The sequence below is a fragment of the Sturnira hondurensis genome, unplaced genomic scaffold, assembly GCF_014824575.4.
Source record: "Sturnira hondurensis isolate 20B ecotype Veracruz unplaced genomic scaffold, ASM1482457v3 Scaffold0003606, whole genome shotgun sequence".
Classification (NCBI taxonomy): Eukaryota; Metazoa; Chordata; class Mammalia; order Chiroptera; family Phyllostomidae; genus Sturnira; species Sturnira hondurensis.
This window is the reverse complement of record NW_028076237.1, coordinates 62,404-83,771: the sequence shown is the minus strand read 5'-3', so window position 1 is coordinate 83,771 and position 21,368 is coordinate 62,404. Positions and strand designations below refer to the sequence as shown.

General features: G+C 51.2%; 2 protein-coding genes across 2 annotated transcripts in view; both read right to left on the bottom strand.

Annotated features, from left to right (window-relative positions):
• Positions 1–475, bottom strand: part of RAB4B (RAB4B, member RAS oncogene family) — a 33,729-nt gene extending 33,254 nt beyond the window's left edge. Inside the window, exon 1 of the mRNA XM_037041988.1 lies at positions 465–475. The gene's annotated coding sequence lies outside the window, so the exon portion shown is untranslated. The remainder of the gene's footprint in view (positions 1–464) is intronic.
• Positions 148–15,783, bottom strand: ITPKC (inositol-trisphosphate 3-kinase C). The gene is made up of 7 exons (XM_037041981.1): positions 14,486–15,783; positions 10,456–10,555; positions 8,355–8,568; positions 6,741–6,945; positions 4,528–4,629; positions 3,674–3,745; positions 148–1,593 (listed from the first exon to the last, which is right to left on the bottom strand). Exons 1-7 carry the CDS (start codon positions 15,635–15,637, stop codon positions 1,390–1,392), a joined length of 2,049 nt encoding a protein of 682 aa, XP_036897876.1. The 5' UTR covers positions 15,638–15,783; the 3' UTR covers positions 148–1,389.
• Between the last annotated feature and the right edge of the window lie 5,585 nt (positions 15,784–21,368).

Below are 21,368 nucleotides of genomic sequence, written 5' to 3'. Positions count from 1 at the left end.
CACAGCCGGGCTCAGGAGGAGCAGCTCAGCCAGGACTCTGGGCCTGCATCTCTTCTCCAAACTGGCACTGTCCTGTTGGCCGGGCTCAAGATTATGTGCTTTGAGCCCACACCCCCCAGATGCAAGAGAAAAAAAAATTCCATGAAGTTGGCTTTGAATGTCCTGTTTACTGGGGAGTCGTCACAAGGGGATGGCAGTTCGGGGATGTTGCCGCCAGGTCCCCAGCATTGCCCCATCTAACAACTACTTGTATAAATAAGTATAAAGGTCAATAGAAAAGGAGTGTGCCTCCTACACGCTGGAAGACCTCATGAGAGCTTTGACTTGGAGAGGTGCTTCTGGGCCCCTAGCCCAGCCCCGTGGGCCAGGAGGCCAGTTCCAGGTACAACGGGACAGGGTGGGGGCACCACTGACCTCGGGATTTGGGGGTCTTTGGTTTGGACAGGTTGTGAGCCTGTGGTGACAGCTAGCAGCCCCACCCACCCTGAGCATCTGGCTCAAGCCTGGCACTTCTCAGGGCAGGGGCCCTGGCGGGGGAGGGGGCTACCCAAGAAAGGCAGCACTGATACCCAAGCTGGTTTCCCTGCCCCTGAAAGCCCTTCTCACCACCTCAGCTAAAATAAAGGGCACCTGAAAGGGTAAGGGGAGGACAAGGGAAGTCCTGAGGCTGAGGTGGTGCCGGTCACAGGTCACAGAGCTGCCAAGGGATGTGGCTGTGGTTGTGGTCTGCAGGGTGTCAGCAGAGTTCTCCCAGGAGCAGGGAGGATCCAAGGGGCCCTGAGAAGGCAGGAGAGTGGCGTCCGCTCTTAGGCCAGTCCCATGGTGTCACACCCTCCACAGTCAGCACTTGAAAGGCCCCATGAAGTGATGGGGCCATAACGCTCCCAGGCAGACACACCAGCTTTAGCGTTTGTCCACAGAGGCCTGGTCCTCCCAGCACCACAGATGCAGCTGACTGGTCCCTGGCCTTGAGCCTGCTGGTGGCAGGAGGAGGCCTGTGAGTAGTGATTAGAGTCATTCATATGGTAATAGCTGTGTCAGGCCCACACCCTGCAGTGGCTGAACTTCTTCCAGGGGTGTGGTTTACTTGCCTCCAGCAGCCCCTCAGGAATCTTCCTTGCAGCCAGAGGAGCTCGTCTGGCTCCGACTCAGTGGGACCCAGCCATGTCACATCCCCTCTCTAGGCCTTACAAACCCAGTATCATGAAGGGGCTGGGCACTACCTGGTCTCCAAGGCCCTTCAGAGCTGCCCTGGGCTTGGGGGGTGTACCACACTTCTGTCCCAGAGGTCAGGGCCTTCACGGCCGACCTCGGGCCCCTCCGTAGCTCAGGGCTTCTCCAGCCAGCTGAGTACCATCCAGCAAATAAACCTGGCAGCAGGCAAGTGGGTCAGCTCTGGGCCAGCCCCCGAAGAAGGTGAATCATGTTGTCCAGGCCCCAGAGGTAGCCATCCTCACGGTTACCCTCAGCCCAGGGCAGCCGGTGGCTGAGTGTCTGGTGGTCAGGCAGAGCCACTGTCTTGCCGAAGTCGATCATCCAAACCTTGGCCAGGCCCGTGCAGTCGTGCACGAAGAGAAGGGAGCTGCCCACCACCTGCGGGGAGACAGGCAGCAGTCAGGGGCACGGCAGGCATCACAAAGGTCCCATCCCCAAGGGGGCATCTGAGCAGGGTGGGTGACAGCATGAACTTGAGACAAGATGCCTAGATTCAAATCCTGGCTCTGCTACTCATTGGCTGTTATGCCTTGGGCAGGTGACCTAACTTCCCTGTGCCTCTGCCTACTGATACACAAAGTGGGAATGATGGAGTAATAATACCATTTACCTCAAAGGTTGCTGGGCACATTATATGTATGAATTAATCCACACAAAGCACTTAAAACAGTTTCCAGTGTAGCAAATGCACAGATGTTAACTGGTATCCTTTTTCAAGCCAAGTTACAAACTCAAATGTCTGTGGGATCCTGACTGGGTCAGGAGAGCCCCGTGGGAACTAAGAGTGGTTCACGCCTTCCCCGTGGAGAGTCAACAACTAACTACACAGCCCTGGCGGATTCAACAACCACAGGCAAGTGGCTTCCTTTCCCTGGGCCCAGTTTCCTCATCTGTAGAACAGGGATGATGATCACAGCCCTACCTCCCGGGGTTGTCGGCAGCATTCCACATGCGCACACTTAGCAAGGGCCTGCGGGGCGGGTCTGCGGCCCTCAGAGATGCTGCTTTTGTTTTTCTAATGAGAGACAGTAGTTTCCTTGCCTACACCTAACTCCATGTTTGCAGCCCTCCTTTCCCTAACCTGGTTTCGAACCCCACTGCCCCCAGGGAGCCCAGGGAGGCCAGATGATAGGGCCCGCGAGCAGGTGCCTATGAGTAGAGGCAGAGGCCGCCCACTCTGGGCAGCTGTGGCCCAGATGTGGCAAGTGACCCCGTGTTACCAGGTCTCCCAAAGTACCAAGGGAAACTGGAAACCCTGATCTGGGTGTGAAGTCCCACATTTTTAATGTTGGCCACTCATCTCTTAAAATGTAAGTCACTGAGCGGGTGACACCGAACACAAAGACAGATGAGATGTGGCACCCCCCCACCCAGCCTCCTCTTTGCAACTTGTGAAGCACAAAGGCAGTGACAAGGTCGATGAAGGTAACGTCTAATGAGAAACGTGAAGGTAACGGCTGGCACACATTGAGGGTTTCCTTTGGGCCAGGCGTTCCCTCTATTAATCCACTTAACCTTCAGGTGGCCCAGGAGGCAGGTGTCAGTTACCCCACCCTGCAGGCCAACAGACAGGCCTGCAGAGCTGGGGTCCCAGCCCAGGCCAGCTGGGCTTCTGGGTCAGGGCTGGGTCTCCTGATACCAGGAGAAGGCGAGTGGCTTGGGTGGGGGTGGGGGAAGAGCCTGTACAGAGGAGGGGAGGAAAGGACGCAAGGGGTACAGTCACCACTCGCCAGACTCTCTGAGACAGCCCCAGAGCAATGAATGTTCCCGAAGAAACAGGCTGCGGGAGAGGGAGAGGGCGAGGGGGAGAGCCACCCAACGAGGAATGCAGATAACAGTAACTATAAATAATTCTGATTACAAAGTAACTGTAAGAGCTGGGAGTTAGCACTGGCCAGGCTGCTCAGTTGATCAGAACGTCATTCTGATACACCAACACTGCAGGTTCGATTCCCAGTCAAAGCACATACAAGAAGCAACCAATGAATGCATAACTAAGGGGGACAAAAGAAATCAATGTTTCTCCCTCTCCCTCTCAAACACAAACAAACAAACAAACAAACAGGAGCTAGATGTTAAACGCACTTCCATGCTCCAAGTGGTGCTCGACGGTTGTTCGTCTCATGCCTCAGCAGACCTGTGAGGAAGGTAGTATTGTTCCTTCCTATCTTAGTAGGAAACCAAGGCCTGAGAGGTCACATAGCTGAGAAGTCAGACAGTGGAGCCAACTTCATCCCAGGCTGCTTGGCCTGAGTCCATGCTCCTAACTGACGCACCTCCCTGAAACCCCCCATGCTGCCTACTGTAAAAAGCAGACCCCCAAATATGGGGTCTCATTTTAATTGCTTTAATTCTTTCAGCAGTTTCTCCTCGGTGCAACCTGGACCCCAACCCACCCCGACCTCACACTGATACAGGAAGGACCCTCTGCTCCCATGGCGGTGGGAGGGGCTCGCACCTCATGGGTCTTAAAGAAGGGGGAGTTCTCCAGAGCTTCACGAAGTTCTTCTAGGCGTGCCACGTACTTTCTCTGTTTGAGAGGGAGAGTTTCTTGGTTAGCATAGGGACTTTGGGGGTCCTTCCCTACCTTGAGATCTGACCTTGTCCTATACCAGCCATGATGGATAAGGGGAGCCACGGGGAAAGTGCTAGGGGAGGATGGATACATTGGGGTGGTGCAGACAGGGGTAAGGTTAGTAAATTACTGAATACCCATACTTCCTAGCAGCTTCTCCCACCAAGAGGCGGAGTCTAGCCCTGGCTGAGTAGCTCAGTTGGTTAGAGCATCACCCCATGTGCCAAGGCTGTGGGTGTGATGCCCAGGTAGGGCACATTCAAGAATCAACCAATGAATGCATAAATAGTGGAACAACAAATCAGTCTCTCTTTCTCTCTCTCAAATCACTGAAAAAGTGAAAAAGAGGTGGAGTCTCCTCTCCTCCAAGGTAGGCTCGGTCATGACTTGCTCTGGCTAATGAAACACAGCAGAAGTGATGGTGGCTTAGCCACCAAGGGGCCTTGCATTTTCACTTGTTCTCCTGGCCAGCTGCTTCCATCGTGAGAACCAGCCCAGGCGAGCCTGCTGGATCATGAGAGACAAGTGGCCAAGTCATGATCCGAGACCACCAGACAAGTGGGCGGGGCCATCCTAGACCAGCCAGCCCTGGCCAAGCCACCCGTGACCACGGATGGCGAGCAACACCAGCCAGTATCAGCCGACCTCAGCCCTGAGCAAAAAAGACCACCACCAGGGGCAACAGCGATGGCGGTGGCCCTAAACTGCTAAATTTGGGGCGTGGGTGTCCCACTCACCAGGATTCCACGGTTCCCATCCACAAAGTCCTCCAACACCTTTGTCACCTGCTCCAGCTTCTGTGTCTTCTTGAAGTTGGTGTTGCAGGTCCCATCGGCTTTCTGCAGAGCAAGGGTTGAAGGCGCAGGGTCATAACTTTCCTGCTCACACCAACACCAGCCAGCCTCAGGCACCTCCTAGGCCATCTACCTGCCTCCACACTCACTTGCTGTTGAGCAGAAGCCAACCCACCGCCCAGCTCAGATCAACCCAGACCCAAGGCACACTCTGAGCAGAGCTAGTCCTTCTGAGTCTAACCTTGAACCTGCTGCTTGAGCCAGTCCAGCCAAGTGGGCTCTGGAAGGGGGTGAATCTGGCTTTGAATTGTGACTCTGCTATTCCAAGCTGGGCAGCGCTAAGCGAGTCACTTCACCTGTCTCAACCTCGGTTTCCTTGTGTGGAAGATGGGAATTGTGTTGGTATCTACTTGCTAAAGCTGGTGTGAGGATGAGGGGAGATTGGGTACGTAGAATGCATAGCACTGCACTTGGCACACAGCAAGCAAGCACTCAATAAATGAGACTAATGTTCTTTTTTACATCTGAGAGGGGCACAGAGAGCCATCTGAGTCACACAACGGTGCTGTGCCAGCTGGTCACTGCTAACAGAGAGATAACAGGACAGACACAGTCAGATGAGGGGGCAGATACTGAACAAGAGCATCACAAAAGGAGAGAAGAATAATGGAATACAGGAAGTTATTATGAGGTAAAGAGAGAGTTCTCATCTAGTAGGAAGAGCTTCCTGGAGGAAGTGAAATTTAAAAGGAGACGAAAAGCCTGGGAGCCAACCAGGGCAATGGGACCCTTTCAAGGAAATGAAGTACCTCACTGTGGCCTGAAGGTGGGCAGGGAGGAAGAGAGGGGTGAAAGATGAGGCTAGACCCTAGACGGCCCTCTAGGCCAGGAGACATCTCTTGAGGGTCCTAGGGAGCCATGGGAGGGTTTCGAATAGGAGAATGACATAGCTGGATAAACAACTTATATCTGGTGAGGCTGTGGGGAAACAGGACCCCTCATAGATCGCTGGTGGGATGCACACTGGTACGGCGCCTACGGAAGGGGTCTGGCAATCTCTAGCCACATTGCCAGTGCATTTCATATTTGATCTAGTGGTCCTGCTTCCGGGAGTCTGGTCTACAGCTAAACCTCCACGCGTGCAAACTGTGCCACTGAGATGTTTTTGTAATGAGAAAAATGGAAACAATCCAGGTACCCATCAATAGGGCGCTGTGGCACATCCGCAAAGAGCTACTGCAGTTGAAAGAAAGAATGAAAGGGAGGGAGGGAGGGAGGGAGGGAGGGAGGGAGGGAGGAAGAAAGAAAAGTAAGGAGACTCTGGAATGATATGGAAAACTCTCTAGGACTATGCTGCCTTTTGGGTAAGAAAGGGAGGAAATCTGGAGATACGCAACTGCAACTGTTTGTATTTGCAGGGAGACGTGTAAGACACTGATAAAGCGGTGCCCTGTGAACCGGGAGGGGGAAAGAGACACAAGGGGAATGGCACCAGCAGGGTTGCGGAGGTATTTTTCCTATACCCCCATTATAATATTATTTCGACTTCTCAACAGTGTGCATTCTTATTCAAACAATTAGATTTAATTTACAAAATGAAAGAGCGAGCCCTGGCTGTTTTACAAAAGGTCACGGGTTTGATACCCAGTCAGGGCGTGTGCAGAAGGCAACCAATTGGTGTCTCTCTCTCACACTGATGTTTCTCTCCCTGTCTTTCTCCCTCCTTTCCCCTCTCTCTAGAATCAATAAAAATATTTTTTTTAAAGAAGGAAGGATGGGAGGGAGGGACGGAGGCAGAAAAGAAGGGGAAGATCTTTCTCCACAAGGGGAAAGGGACAGTGCTCTAGCTGCTGTACTGGACGATGGGTCTGAGGAGGCCGGGGAAGGAGAAGGCGGAGCCAGGCCCAGACAGGGCCGAGGGGGGGAAAGAAGAGGGACTCGGGTGCTCAGAGAGAGAAACAAAACTTGGTTGCTGGTGGATGTGGGGATGAGGGGAGCAAGACCTCTCCTGGCCCGATCTTATCATCCTCTGCAATCTCCTGAGCTCTCTCTGGATCTTGCATTTTTCCAGTTTCCCCGACACCCATGCTCCTCAAGAACCGCTGCCTAGGGCTAGTTCCCAGCTCCCTGACAGGCTCGCAGCTCCTGAACCTCACCTTGATGCCCTCAATCCGGAAGCCCAGGGTGGAGGTTGAGCTCACGGTCTCCCTCCACTGCATGTAGCGAGGCTTGGTGACGGCGCCCTGGGCATGCTCCTCGGGTGTGGGGGCCCCGGGGTCCACAGCCACCATCTTCTCATACATGTCCTTCCGGGGCCGGGGCCGTTCTCGAGCCTTCACCAGCTCCTCCTCCAGGTAGGTCCTGGGGCACAGAGGATGGGACAAAGTAGGCATTTCCTAAACACAAAGCTACTAACCGTAATGAACAAAATGGACAAACTGGACTGAATTAAAAGTACTGTGTTTTATCAAAAGACAACATTAAGAGAGTGAAATGGGAGGTTGGAGACGTGCATGTAGGTGTGTGTGCATCTCCAACAAAGGACTTGCACCCAGAACATACAAAGAATTTGAAACCAAAAAGAAGATGACAGGGGTATGGTAGGGGTAAATGGTGATGGGTGGAGACCTGACATGGAGGGGTGAAGGCACAATGCAGTGTGCAGATGTGGTGTGAAATTGTGCACCTGTAACCTGTACAATTTTGTTAACCAGTGTCACCCCAATAAATTCAATAAAAAGGAAAAAAAAAAGAAGGAGTGGGGAAAGGGTATAGAGGACTAAATGGTAATGGAAAAAATATACAATAAAAAAAGAAGAAGGGCCCTGGCTCGTGTGGCTCAGTGGATTGAGCGCTGGCCTTCGAACCAAAGAGTCACCGGTTTGATTCCCAGGCAGGGCACATGCCTGGGTTTCAGGCCAGGTCCCCGGTAGGAGGTAAGTGAGAGGCAACCACACACTGATGTTTCTATCCCTCTCTTTATCCTTCCCTTCCCCTCTGTCTAAAAATAAATAAATAAATAAGTAGAAGAACGAAAAAGACAGCCCAAGAGAAAATTCAACAAAATATTCCAACAGGCACTTTTCAAACGGCCAATCAATGTTCAACACTTCTTTGGTCATCAAAAAAAAAAAAAAACAGAAATAAAGCCATAATGAAACACTCACCGGAATGGCTAAAATTAATGAAACAGGTAATACCAAGTGGTGATGAGAAGAGGGAAAAACTGGAACTCTCACACACTGCTGGTAGGAATGTGTGTACAACCACTTTAAAGATTTTATTGCCCTGGCTGGTGTAGCTCAGTGGATTGAGCACGGGCCTGCGAACCACACGATCAAGGTTCGATTCCCAGCCAGGGCACATGCCTGGGTTGCAGGCCAGTTCCCAGCAGGGGACACAGGAGAAGCAATCATACATTGATATTTCTCTCCCTCTCTCCTTCTCTTCCCTCTAAAGATAAATGAATAAAATCTTTTTTAAAAAAGATTTTATTTATTTGTTTTAGAGAGGGGGAGGGAGAGAGAGAGGGGGAGAGAAATGCGTGGTTGCCTCTCGAGTACCCCCTACTAGGGACCTGGCCCACAACCCAGGCGCGTGCCCTAACTGGGAATCGAACTGGCGACCCTTTGGGTTGCAGGCCGGCACTCAGCCCATGGAGCCACAGCAGCCACAGCTGTACAGCCATTTTCCAGGCTGACTTGGCACTATCTTCAAAAATGCCCACCCCTGACCCTCCACCTCTGCCTCATGGCTGTCCCTGACCACACCTGCTGCCCATCTTGCAGTCCATGATGGAAGGGCCCTCGAAGTCCGCCAGGAGATCTTCCATCTGGTTGAAGGCCTGGCCATCCTTCTGCACCATGCCGTAGTAGGTTGGCACAAAAGGCCGCAGGGGGTCGTTCATCAGCTGCTCCAAGCTGCGCTGCTCACACTGACAGAAACGCTTTAGAATCCGACCATCCTCTCCAGCCTGGAAGTTCCCTGTGAGCAGCACCGTCAACAAGAGGGTCAGAAACTGTGTGAGCAAGAGAACCCCCATCTCCTGTGGGCACCAGGCTGACCACTGCCATTGTGCCGACTCTTCTGCAATGCTTTCTCTCGCTCCCTGCAACTCGCAAAAATCTTGGCCAGGGCTGCAAGGGAAGGGCCCGTTTCTGCTCTTTGTTTAAACACAGTCCTCTTCGCAGCAGATTGTGCCCTCGTTTGTTTGATAATTCTCGGTTGTGCGCTCACAAATTTCAGCTGCGGGAATTTGTGTGCGATCTGAGCCGAGAGCCAGACTCGCTAGAGCAGTTACCCATTTTCTTCTGCCCGGAGTCCCAGAGCGCCAACAACTGAGGCCTGCCTAAGTTAACTCACAAATCTGGCATTTCCTGGGCCAGGGAGATAGTGCAGATTAGAATTACAATTCTTAGTGAGGCAGATTGTATTTTCGGATTATACTTTCCAAAGACGGGACAGTAATCGCTCCTGTCCCACATGCTCTTCTAGAATTTTCCCAAGAAGTGGAATCTCCTTCTTCTCCCCTAGGTCACAAAAAGAGACGCAGCTTCCACTGTGTGGAGAGACACTTTATAGTCCCGGCCTGCTATTTCAGAAATCTTGCTACTTGAGGCCACCATAATGTGAGGAAGCCCGAGCAACTCCATGGAGAAGCCACGCGTAAGCTTTCCAGCCAGCGGTCCCAACTGAGACACAAACAGTCAGCAACGATTGCCAGGCACGTGACTGAATGACCCTCCAAAAGTTTCCGGCTTGCAGCCTTCAGCTTGTCCCAGCTGGGTTCCCAGATGCCATGGAACGGCAGCAGCCAGGCACCGCCCCCCGTGCCCTGCCTGACATCCCAACCCCAAAACCTGCGAATGCAATAAATGGGTAGTTTTATTTCACTAGGTTTCGTTTTTTTTAACCTACCACTGAGTTTGGAGTATTCTGTTTGCTTGTCTGGTTTCAAACTCAGGAATAGAAACTAAGACACATATTGATACCGGGCCTGTGTTTACTGTTTCAGGGGGGCCTTGCCTCTTCTCCGCCTCAGATCTAAGCATGAACGAAGGAAATGGGTTCCCTTCCTGTCTCTCTTTGCGGGTGGGCATGGTTTGTCTAGTCCCGCCCACTGCCCACTTTTGTAAATAAAGTCTTATTGGGACACAGACATGCTCACTTGTGTGTTATCCATGGTTGCTTTCATACTGCCACCAAAGAGCTGAGCAGTCTACTTATTATTCAGCCCTTTACAAAAGACGCTGCCTGTGAGGCGTCTGTTACGCACTGTACCACTGTGTGTAGCAGATGCTGTGTGAGGCCCTGGAGAAACCATTACAGCTGTGGGTTATCGGGGGCCTCCTGAGCGCTGGACACAGGGCGAGGACAAGGAATAACAATCTCCATATGTAAGGGGACTATGTCTCAGTCTCGATATACATTTGGATAATAACCCTTCAGTTAACTCTGCGAGGGAGGGACAATCATCTCTGTGTTACAGATGAGGACACTGAGGCCCAGTGACGGAAAGGAAGTTGCCCAGCGTCACCCACAAATAAAGAGCGGAACCAGGATGTCAGCCCAGCCCACTTGTCCCCAGCCAGGGTGGAGGAGACACACACACACACACACACACACACACACACACCCTAGCACCAACACTGAGATAACAGGGAAGAACCCTCAACCCTGAGGTATAAATGGCCCAGCCCAGGACTAAGCACTGGCAATAACAACCCGAAGAGATGGTACTCACACAAAGCCCATTTTCCAGATGGGAAAACTAAACTCCAGCAAGGCCCCCTGCAACTTTCTTTCTGTCCCAGCCCAGGCATCCCTGCCCAGCCCTGTCCGCCCCTGCCCGCCACCGCCTCCTGCTCTCACCAGCATGTCCAGACAGCTGGACCCAAGGGTAGTGTTTTCTAAAGGAGACCACGAAGGGCGAATACTTCAGAACCGTCTTCAGCTTCTTCCAAGGTTTGTTCTGTGTGGGGCAGAGCAGGACAGGGTCAGGACTCAGTCTCGAGGGAGAAGAGGATGCAGGTAGTGCCGGGAGAGGCCACGAAGGCGGACCTGCGGCCTCTCCAAGGCCAGGGGCTTCCTGGAGTCGCTGCTCCCGGGGCTCGCTGGGGTGAGCCAAGCCCACTACTGCAGCAATCACAGGATGTCCTCGAGGCCTCCACAAAGGCGGGGAAGAGTCTCTGTCCATTTCTCCATGTCATCACTTCCTGCCTATCTCAGGCTCTCGGTCCTTCTCCAACGAGTAAAGACAGGCCAGGTTCCGTTGCCGTAACAAGCAACCTCCGATCCTCCCCACCACATGTAGACGCACACCAAAAACTTGGGAGCCTCATCTCTGTCCCAAAACCGAGTCAGACCTTCCCAGGACAATGACAGAGGCGGGCGTTGATGGATCGAGGCCAAATCACAGAGAGAAAAGAAACTGAGACAGATGACAAAGGGATGACAGACACAGAGGGACATGGACAGAGAGACTGCAGCAGTCGCGAGAGCTGCTCACCAGCCCTCCCCTGCACAGGCGTGTCCCTGTTCTCTTAAACTCAGGGTTGTTGACTTGCTGTGGCCAAGGACATATAGGCAGAAATGTCACTTGGGTGGAAGTCTTAAAGCCAGTGTGTGACTCTCCACGTCCTTTTCACTGTTGTAAAAAGGGTGGAAGAGAAATGGAGGTTTCCTCAGCCCCCTCGCCCACCACTGACCATTGTCACTGTCAAGTGTGAACAAGTTCATCCTTTGTTGTTCCAAATCACTCAGTTTGGGGGTTTTTTGTTACTACAGCAAATCCCGACCTATTCTTGATAGCAGAGACAGACACAGTTACTAGGAGAAAAATACAGAAAGACAGAAAGGGAGACACAGATACTAAGTAATGGCAGAAAAAGAAAAAGACAGAAGCAGAGGACAGAGAAAGAGAGAACAACAGAAAACCAGGGAAGCAAACAGAAAACAAGGATTTAGTTGTTTCTCGTTGACTCAACCACGAGCGTCTTCAGACTGGGTGTCCGACTCCGGTGCCTGCAGGCACATCCTCTCACACACACACACACACACACACACACACACACACAGACAGCGGAACACACTCTTCGCTCCCAGCATACGTCAGGCCCTTAGCAAGTAGGGAGAATAGGTCATCTCCAGAGAAGGAAGCTGTGTGGCCCGTCCCTCCTACCCCCGACCATCCCAGGGTCAAGGCCACACTCTCGCCCACCCCCTCAGAGCCCAGCTACCAGCAGACATCTAATCGATGTGGGAAGGTCAAGCAAAGTCAGGGTGTTGAACTGCCCAATTCAGGAAGAGCTTATTCCCTACCCCCTCCAGGGGGCAGGAGTGGAGAGGAGGTGATTAATAAAGGTTCCTGTTTACTAAGCACCTGGAACATTCCAGGCTTACTGACAAAGACTCGGTGTCATAACCTACTTAATCCCAAACACACAACCCCAGGAGAATTGTTGACTATACAGAGGAAGAAACAGCCTCAGAGGGGTAAAGGCACTTGCCTAAATCATGCAGTTCTACCTTTGGCCTGACCCCCCTGACCTGGACTTACCCACTACACCCCCACTACACTCCTGCTAGACAACAAGCTCTGAGGGCAGAGGCTGTGCCCCAGCCCATGGCCTGGCACACAAAAGGTGCTTGGAAAAGGTTGCTTGGATTGAAGGAGGTTGGTTGAAACCTTCTTTTTTTAATTACAAGCAGATTGAGTATCTTCTCTCCTTTCTTAGATCTGATGGCTAATCTGAGCTTTCTCAGATGGTCTTATGATGCCCCCTCCTCCATGAAGCCCTCTCTGATAGCCCAGGTCTGGCCAGTCACCTCCTCTGGACTCCCACACCCCCCTGGTCTTCTTCCATGTCAGCCCTGACCACTCTGGGCTGTCACAGACTGGTGACAGGTCTGTCTCCTCCACGGCCCAGGGAGCTCTATGAGGGCAGTATCTCAATCACTGCTCTGTCCCTAGCAAAGCCAACATAGCACCGGACATAAAAAGGCTCAGGGACTGTCTGTTGTCTGATTAGGAAGGTGAAACAAATGTGAGAAGGAAGGAGAGGAGAGAGGAAAGCAAGAAACTAGCTGGACCTTTAAGGTCAGATGGGATTTCAAAAGGAAGAGAGACGGAAGCCAGCTGGGCTATTCCGCGCAGCGAACAGCTTGAGCAATGCGTGGAGGCAGGATGGCGCGGGGTGTTCGAGGAACAGTGTGTACTTCAGCTTTGTTACAATAGTGGGGTGGGGGGAGAAGGGAAGCTGAACACGGTAAGGAGCCTGGAGACAGGAAGCTCTGAACACAGGACTGAACTCCTGATTGCTATCAGGAAGGCCCTGGGGAGTCGTTGGAGGCGCTGGAGCAGGCAAAGTTCAAAAGTTATCAGAGGTGGGCCATGAAGGTTCTGGAAGGATGAGAGAAAACTGGAAAGAGGGAGACCCTGGGGGAAAGTAAGTTTGGGACAGATCCGCACACCTCGGAGGTTAAAAATCACTGGATGTTCAACTCAGCCAGAACTGAATCGGAATCCTTGGTTCTGGATCCAACCAGACTTGGCCAACCCTAAGCAAGCGACTTTACCTCTCCGAGCCTCAGTTTCCTCATCTGTAAAATGGAAATAATAATAATCCCAACCTCATACTCCCGCCATAGGAATTCAAAGAGTTAACACATATAAAGCACTTAGAAAAGTGCCTCAGTCAGGGTCTGAAATCTCAGCTCTGTGTCTTCCAAGTTGTGTGCCTTTCGAGAACTGTCTTCACTGCAGGTTGCCTCAGTTTCCTCATCTATAAAATGAGGCGACAACAGCATGTACCTCCTCGGACTGCTGTGAGAATTAAAGGAGTTAATATAACAAGGAGGTTAACAGAGGGCTGAGCATGAGTGGATTTTTTTCACGCACTTGCAGCTTAGCTGTCCTGAGATGCCAAAGCGGTAAGAGAACAGGCAAAGGGAGCGGCAGTGGCAGACAGCCCACGGGTCAACTCCCTTGCCCTGGCATAGGCAGGCTGAGGCAGGTCTGCCTCTCACATCTGTGGCCACACGTGTGAGCACACACCTAAGGGAGGCATGTGGGGTGAGGAAGGCTCAAGGTGGACTCCAGCCGGGGGCCCCACAGCAACCGGCAGACCCACGGGAAGCTCCCACACCTGATCTTCGCTCTCTCCTGAACCCGCCCTGCCAGCCCTCCTGATTCACCAGGGTAGAACCGCACCCAAGTGCGGTGGGGGTGAGGTGGGAAGATGTAAACAAGAGTGTGCCTGGGCCCCCTGGGAAGCTGAGGAACAATGGGACCACTGGAGGATCCCTGGTCAGGTTCAGGGGGTCCCTCAGCATTTTGGGTTTACACAGCCCTTTGTGAATCTGATCAAAGCTGGGGACTCACTCCCTACAAAAGTGAATGGGCTGAGGGGGGTGAAGGTGCAGGACACCTTGAGACAGCCCCAGGCACCAGACTAGGAAATTTGGGGTAGAAAGCCCACCTCTTCTATTCCTCTATACTAGTGCTCTTCAGATTTGGGGACCACACATCACGGTCCAGAGCATCCAACAGAAGTCATAGACCTTTGCTGGGAAAATGCGTGTGCATATACACGCAGACTCATACCATCATAGGATTCCTGGGTGGCATGAAGTTGGCCAGTGGCCACCCATTTGGGACTGCAGGACTGGACGCAGTAGATGAGTGGGCAAAAGGAGGCAGGGGGTGAGGGGGCAGGAGGATTAGGAGGAGGGTGCCTGGAGTAGGTTAGTAACCCAGCTGTCAGAGGGAGGAGGTAAGTGGGTGGAAGAGGTGTCTGGAGATGAAATTGCTGGTAGGTGTTAGAGAAACTTCTCAAAGCAAAGGCAGGGGAACAAGGGGTCTGAGAGGATGTGGCTTAAGGGCAGGATGGGTCCCACTCACCCCAGACCTGTCCTCGGGGTCGCTGGCACCTCCATCCCCGGCCACCACGTCATCCTCAGACTCGTCGAAAGAAGAGGCGGAGGAGAAGCCGCCACTGCCCACCTCAACCTGGGAGAGAGATGCCTCTGGCTGAGCCTCAGGCTCAGGGGTTTCAGGAGTGATGATGAGGCGGGGCACAGAGATCAGGGAGCTATGCTCCAGGTGAGAGTACAGGTGAGTCACCAACTCCCCAGGCTCTCGTTCTGCGAATGGGCCATCTTGGTTGGGGTCCCCCAAAAGGCAGTCTGTCCCAGGCTCTGTCTGGGGTCCACGAGTCCCTTGTGCCTGTGCACCATCAGTGCCAGGCTGTGTCCAGGAGCCATCAGTAGTTCGTTGTGTTGGGAAACCATCAATGCCAACCCGTTTCCAGGCTGTTTCACTATCCTGTTGAATCTGGGAGCCACCAGTGTGAGACTCTGCCCAGGGGTCTTCAGGATCCTGCTGTGTTCTGAAGCCATCAGTGTTCAGTTCTCTCCAGGAGCCATCAACACGTGGCTCTGTGGAGGGACAGGCCCCCTCTGACTGAGTCCGAAGGCTGGACCTCTTCTGGCGATTATCAGCCCAGGGCTTGGACCTCTCTGGCTGGGTCTGTGACCCAAGTATTTCTAACTCTGTCCATGGCCCATCAACACCTGGCTGTGTCCAGGGTCTGGCCCTCTCTGGCTGACACTGAAGATCGGACCTGCGTGGATCAGTACAAAATCCGTCTGTTCCAGGCTCCGTCCAGGGCCCGGCTGTCTCCAGTTCTGACCAGTGGCTGCTCCTTTCTGGATGTGTCCTGGGGCTGGACTTGTCTGGCCCCATCTTTTGGCTGGGCCGCTCCGTCTCCGCTCCGAGGCCAGCTGCTTCAGGATCAGCCTGTCTGTCTGTCCCCGGTTCAGGCCCGAGGCCGGCCCTGTCGCGTTCAGAATGGAGGCAAGACCCCTTAGTCCAGGCCTGGGGCCCGCCCCCCTCTGGCCGCCCCGCCGGGCCCCCAGCACCGGGTCCTGGTCTCTGCTGCCCCGGCTGCCGCCTCCGTCCCCCTCGCGGCGCCTCCAGCCCCATGCCGGTCGACCCCGGCAGCTTCCCGGCCTCGGCCTCGTTCAGACTCCCCCGGCACGGGCAGCGCCTCATGCCAGCTCCCTTGGTTCGGGCTTGGGCCCAAACCGGCCCCTCCTGGCCCTTTAAATCCCACGAGGGGTGTGGCTGCGGAGCCCCGACTGGCAGGTTCCGGCCCGCGGATCTCCAGCCCGCCAGGCTACGCAGTGGTTAACCGATACTCCCCCTCCGTAGAGGAGGGGCAGGGGAAGCCCCTAAGCCCCGCCCAACAGGACGTGGCGTAAGGGCGGACCTTTTCTGTCCCCGCCCCCTCCCCTTGGACTGAGTGGATTCCCAGAACTCGGTACTCCACCGGGTTGGGTCTGGGGTTCTAGCTGAGGGCCCGTGAAGCCCTTCCCTATATCCCTGCGATTCATCCTTTCACCCTCGAGTGACCAATTTAGCCTCCTTACAACTTGGAGGCGGGTCCAACAGCGGACCCTTTCTTCACACAGGGCAGGGACGACGTTCCAAAGATTTGGGAATCCCATGGACGTGTGTTCGAAACCGCCTCTCCCACTTGCTAGCTGTGTTACCTTGAACGAGTGGCTTATGCTACCTACCAAAGCTCAGTTTCGTCATCTGTAAAATGAGGATACATAATATTATTTCATTGTTTCCAAAAATGTGTGTTCAGCCCAGGCTGGTGCGGCTCAGTGGATTGAGCACTGGCCTGAGAACTGAAGGGTCACAGGTTGATTCACGGTTGTGGCACTTGCCTGGGTTGCGGGTAGGGGGCGCGCGCGAGACAACCACGCATTGATGTTTCTCTCTCTGTCTAAAAATAAATAAAATCTTTAAAAAATATATGTGTGTTCGATTCCACAAGAGCCAAGCACTTTACCAACAAGGAAGGTGAGACCCAGAGCAGTGAAAGAATTTGTCTAAGGTCAGAGGGAGATTAGATGAGGGGCAAAGCCGGGACTTTATGTCTGAAGCTAGGACACCTACCCAAATCCTGGCTCCAACAGACTTGTTTCCTCTAAGCCTCAGGTTCCTCAGCTGTAAAAAGGATTAAGCAATGATAATTTCCTCGTGGGGCTGTTATGGGAATTTTTATTTATTCATAATGTATACATTTGTGCACTTGCTTCGCACCATGCAATGTGCTTACACCTCTTTATACCCCATACGTTTTAAGGTAGGAGTCATCATCATCCATGGTCAGGAAAACAGAGGCATAGTAAAGCAAAGTCCAAGATCACATATCTAAATTGTGTAGATTTGAACTCAGGCCAACCTGACCCAAAGTCTGAACTTTTGGACCCTACTGGATGATAGAACTTGCTTTGGAGGCGGAGGTGTTGCAGGAGGAGCTGGGAGTAAGAGTATTTTCTCTAAGTCAGATCATGATCCTTCTCTGCTCAGAACACTCTGTGTTTCCCATCCCACAGTCCTCGCCGCGGTTCACTATACTCTAGGTGATGTGACTCTAGTTATGTCCCAGATCTCATCTCCTCTGTCTTTTCCCTTCACTCACTCTGCCCACTAGCCTCCACTATTTCTCCGAGACATTTTCTACCACAGGGCTTTTGCACTGTGTGTGCCCTCTGCCTGGAATGCCCTTCCCTCAGATATTCTAATAGTTCCCTCCCTCACCTCCCTCAAGTCTTTGAATGTCACCTCTTCAGTGAGCCTTCTCTGACCACCCTATTGAATCTCACAGTCTTCCACTCCCTGACCCCCTTCTCAGGTGTGTGTTTCTCTTTAACAGGTCTCATCTTATTAAACGCACAGGCATACCACAGAGATGTTGTAGGTTTGATTCCAGATCACCACAACGAAGTGAATATTGCAATAAAGCAAATCAAAGAATTTTTGTTTTTCTAATGCATGTAAAATTATGTTTACATTATATTGTACTCTATTAAGTATGTGATAGCATTATGTCTAAAAAAACAATGTGCATATCCTAATTAAAAATACTTTATTGATTAAAAATGCTAACCAGTGGGCCTGCGAATCACACGATCGCGGTTCGATTCCCAGTCAGGGCACATGCCTGGGTTGCAGGCAGTTCCCAGCAGGGGACTCACGAGAGGCAACCATACATTGATATTTCTCTCCTTCTCTCCTTCCCTTCCCCTCTAAAGATAAATAAATAAAATCTTTAAAAAATATTTTTAAAAAATGCTAACCAGACTTCTGGTCAAGATGGAAGCATAGGTAGATACACTTTGCCTCCTTGCACAACCAAAAGAAGGACAATAACAAATTCAAAAACAAAAAATAACCAGAACTGCCAGAAAATCAAACTATATGGAAGTCTGACAACCAAGGAGTTAAAGGAGAAATATTCATCCATCCCGGTAGGAAGGGTGGAGACAGGCAGCTGGGGTGGAGAGGACTCCCTGCAAGGCAGCAGCTGGAGGACTGGGCAAGGCGGTGGCAGGAGGAGTTGGTGGTCCCACATTTGTGTGCAGATAAACCAGGAGGAACAACCAGGAGTGAGACAGACTGTCCAACCCAAGGTTCCAGCGTGGGGAAATAAAGCATCAAAAGCTCTGACTGAAAAAAAATCTGTGGGGGTTAAGACAGGGATAGAAACTCCAGCCTCATTGGAGAGACCCACAGGGTCCTAAAACATTCACAAAACCACCCACCCGGGAATCAGCACCAAAGGGCCCAAATTACTTGTGGGTATTGAGGGAAGTGACTGAAAGCCAGGAGAGCCAAGCAAGCGGCATTGATCCTTCTCAGACCCCTCCCCCACAGACAATGCCACAACTCAGTGACCTGGGTTGCCCCACCCTGGTAATACTTAAGGACCCACCCCTTATATGTAACAGGTGCTCTCAGACAAAACAAACAAACAAACAAACAAACAAAAACCCAAATGAAACCCATGGCCCAAATGAAAGAACAGATCAAACCTCCAGAAAAAATACAACTAAGTGATGAAGAGACAGCAAACCTATCAGATGCAGAGTTCAAAGCACTAGTAATCAGGATGCTCCAGAAATGATTGAGTGTGGGGGCAAGATAGAGGAAAAGTGAAGGCTATGCAAAGTGAAGTAAAAGAAAATGTACAGGGAACCAACAGTAAAGGGAAGAAAATCAGGACTCAAATCAATGATTTGAAGCAGAAGGAAGAAATAAACATTCAACCAGAACAGAATGAAGAAACAAGAATTCAAAAAAATGAAGAGAGACTTAGGAACCTCTGAGACAACTTTAAATGTTCCAACATCTGAATTATAGGGGATGCCAGAAGGAGAAGAAGAAGAGCAAGAAATGGAAAACTTATTTGAAAAAAATAATGAAGAAGAACTTCCCCAATCTGGCAAAGGAAATAGACTTCCAGGAAGGCCAGGAAGCTCAGAGAGTCCCAAAGAAGTTGGATCCAAGGAAGCACACACCAGGGCACATAATTACATCACCCAAGATTAAAGATAAGGACAGAATCTTAAAAGCAGCAAAAGAAGAGGAGACAGTTACCTACAAAGGAGTTCTCATCAGACTGTCAGCTGATTTCTCAGAAGAAACCAGGCAAAAAGAGGCTGGAAAGAAGTATTTCAAGTCACGAAAGGCAAGGACATCCATCCAAGATTACTGTATCCAGAAAGCTATCCTTTAGAATGGAAGGGCAGAAGGGCAGAAGCAAATAAAGTGCTTCCCAAATAAGGTCAAGTTAAAGGAATTCATCATCACCAAGCCCTTATTATATGAAATGTTTTTAAATATTTCATTTATTTATTTTTAGAAGAGAATGGAAGGAGAGAGGCAAAGGAAAGGAGAAAAGGAGAGAAACATCAATGTATGGTTGCCTCTCATGCGTCCCCTGCTGGGAACTGGCCTGCAACCCAGACATGTGCCCTGACTGGGAATCAAACCTTGACCTTTTGGTGTATAGGCCAGTGCTCAATCCACTGAGCTACACCAGCCAGGGCTATATGAAATGTTAAAGGGACTTAGCTAAGAAAAAGAAGATCAAAGACTGTGGATAGTAAAATGACAACAAACTCACAACTATCAATAACTGAACCTAAAAAAAAACAAAAACAAAAATGAACTAAGCAAACAACTAGAACAGGAACAGAAGCAAAGAAATGAAGATCACATGGAGGGTCATCACTGAGGAGGGGAAGAGGGGAGAATGGGGGAAAAGGTACAGGGAATAAGAAGCATAAATTGTAGGTACAAAATAGACAGGGAGAGGTTAAGAATAGTATGGGAAATGGAGAAGCCAAAGAACTTTTATGTATGTCCCATACACAAGAACTAAGGTGGGGGAATGATGGTGGGATGGGGGATACAAGGTGGAGGAGAATGAAGCACAGAAAAAAATGGGACAACTGCCATGGCTGATTAAGCTCAGTGGACTGAGCACGAGCCTTCAACCCAAAGGGTGGAAGTTTGATTCCCAGTCAGGGCACATGCCTGGTTGCAGGCCAGGTCCCCAGTAAGGGGTGCATGAGAGACAACCACACATTGATAATTTTCTCCCTCTCATTCTCCTTCCTTTCCCCTTTCTCTAAAAATAAATAAATAAAATCTTTAAATAAATGGGACAACTGTAATAGCCTCATCAATTAAAATATATTAAAAAAATAAAAGTAAAAATACTAACTATCATCTGAGCCTATTGGGAAAACAGTATTCATAGACTTGCTTGAGGCAGGGTGTTCACAGCCTTCAATTTATTTTAAAAAAGCAGTATCTTCAAAGCACGATAAAATGAGGTATGCCTACACTTATTTATTTTGTTTATTGGGCCCCTCACCAGCAGCCAGGACCAAAAGGGCAAGGATTTTTGCTTTTGTTCCTTGCTTTGTCCCCAGTGCCTAGAAAAGCACATGGTAAGTGCTTCATAGAAATTGGTAAAGAATTATTTTTCCGTAAGAAATTTCTCTTGTGCGTAGCTCTCTGATTCTGTGCCAGGCCCTGTGCTCTTTACACTATTTCACTGCATCTCTCTCTCACTAACACTGAGCAAGAGGTGATGCCAAGGCCCCATTTTACAGATAAGGACACGGAGACTCAGAGGTCTGCCAACTTGTAGCCTTTGTTTGTATGACCTCATGCATGGGAAGCATGCGTCACCAGGCTTGGCACCATCTGCCACAGTCCTGTAAATTAGTTATTATCATAGGTACTTTTTAAATACTTTTACATTCAAGAGTGAGCTACCACTCAGATCCTGAGTCAGACCCTTGTGTCTGGAAGGGGACAGGGGGTGGTTTCTGTCTTGAACTTGAGTCACCTGTGGGAGGGTCATTGGGCACAGGTCCAGGGCTCTAAAATGAGTCATCACTTTACATACCAAAGAGAAGTCCTACCAGGGACCCTGTAGCGCAACAGTCAGGCTGGGAAAATGAGGTCCAGAAAGGGTCCAGGCTCTTCTGAGGTCACATGGCACAGAGACAGACACAGGGAGGTCTGATTCCTGACAAAGGGGTTAGACGGGGGCCGGAGTTCTGTGGGGGAGGCGTCCTATCCTTCTCCCAACAGTGAGAGAGAAAGGACCCAGCCAGCTGCTTCTATTCCAGACTGTGAGAAGAGGGGTGAGTCAGCCTGTTGTGGGGGAGGGGGGGAGCCGACTTCAAGCCGTCCTGTTCTCCCACCTCATCCCTCCCGCCCCAAGACACACACACACCCAGATGGCCTGGGAGCTGGTGTTCTGAGATGCCAAGGATCCTGACTCAGAACTGGGAATCTTGGCTAAATGTGTTCTGGGAAATGTCAGGCCTACAAGAAAGAGAGAAGTCCCAGTCAGGCCATCCTGCAGGTCGGCGGGGAGCGGTGAGAGCCAGAAGTATAAAAGAAC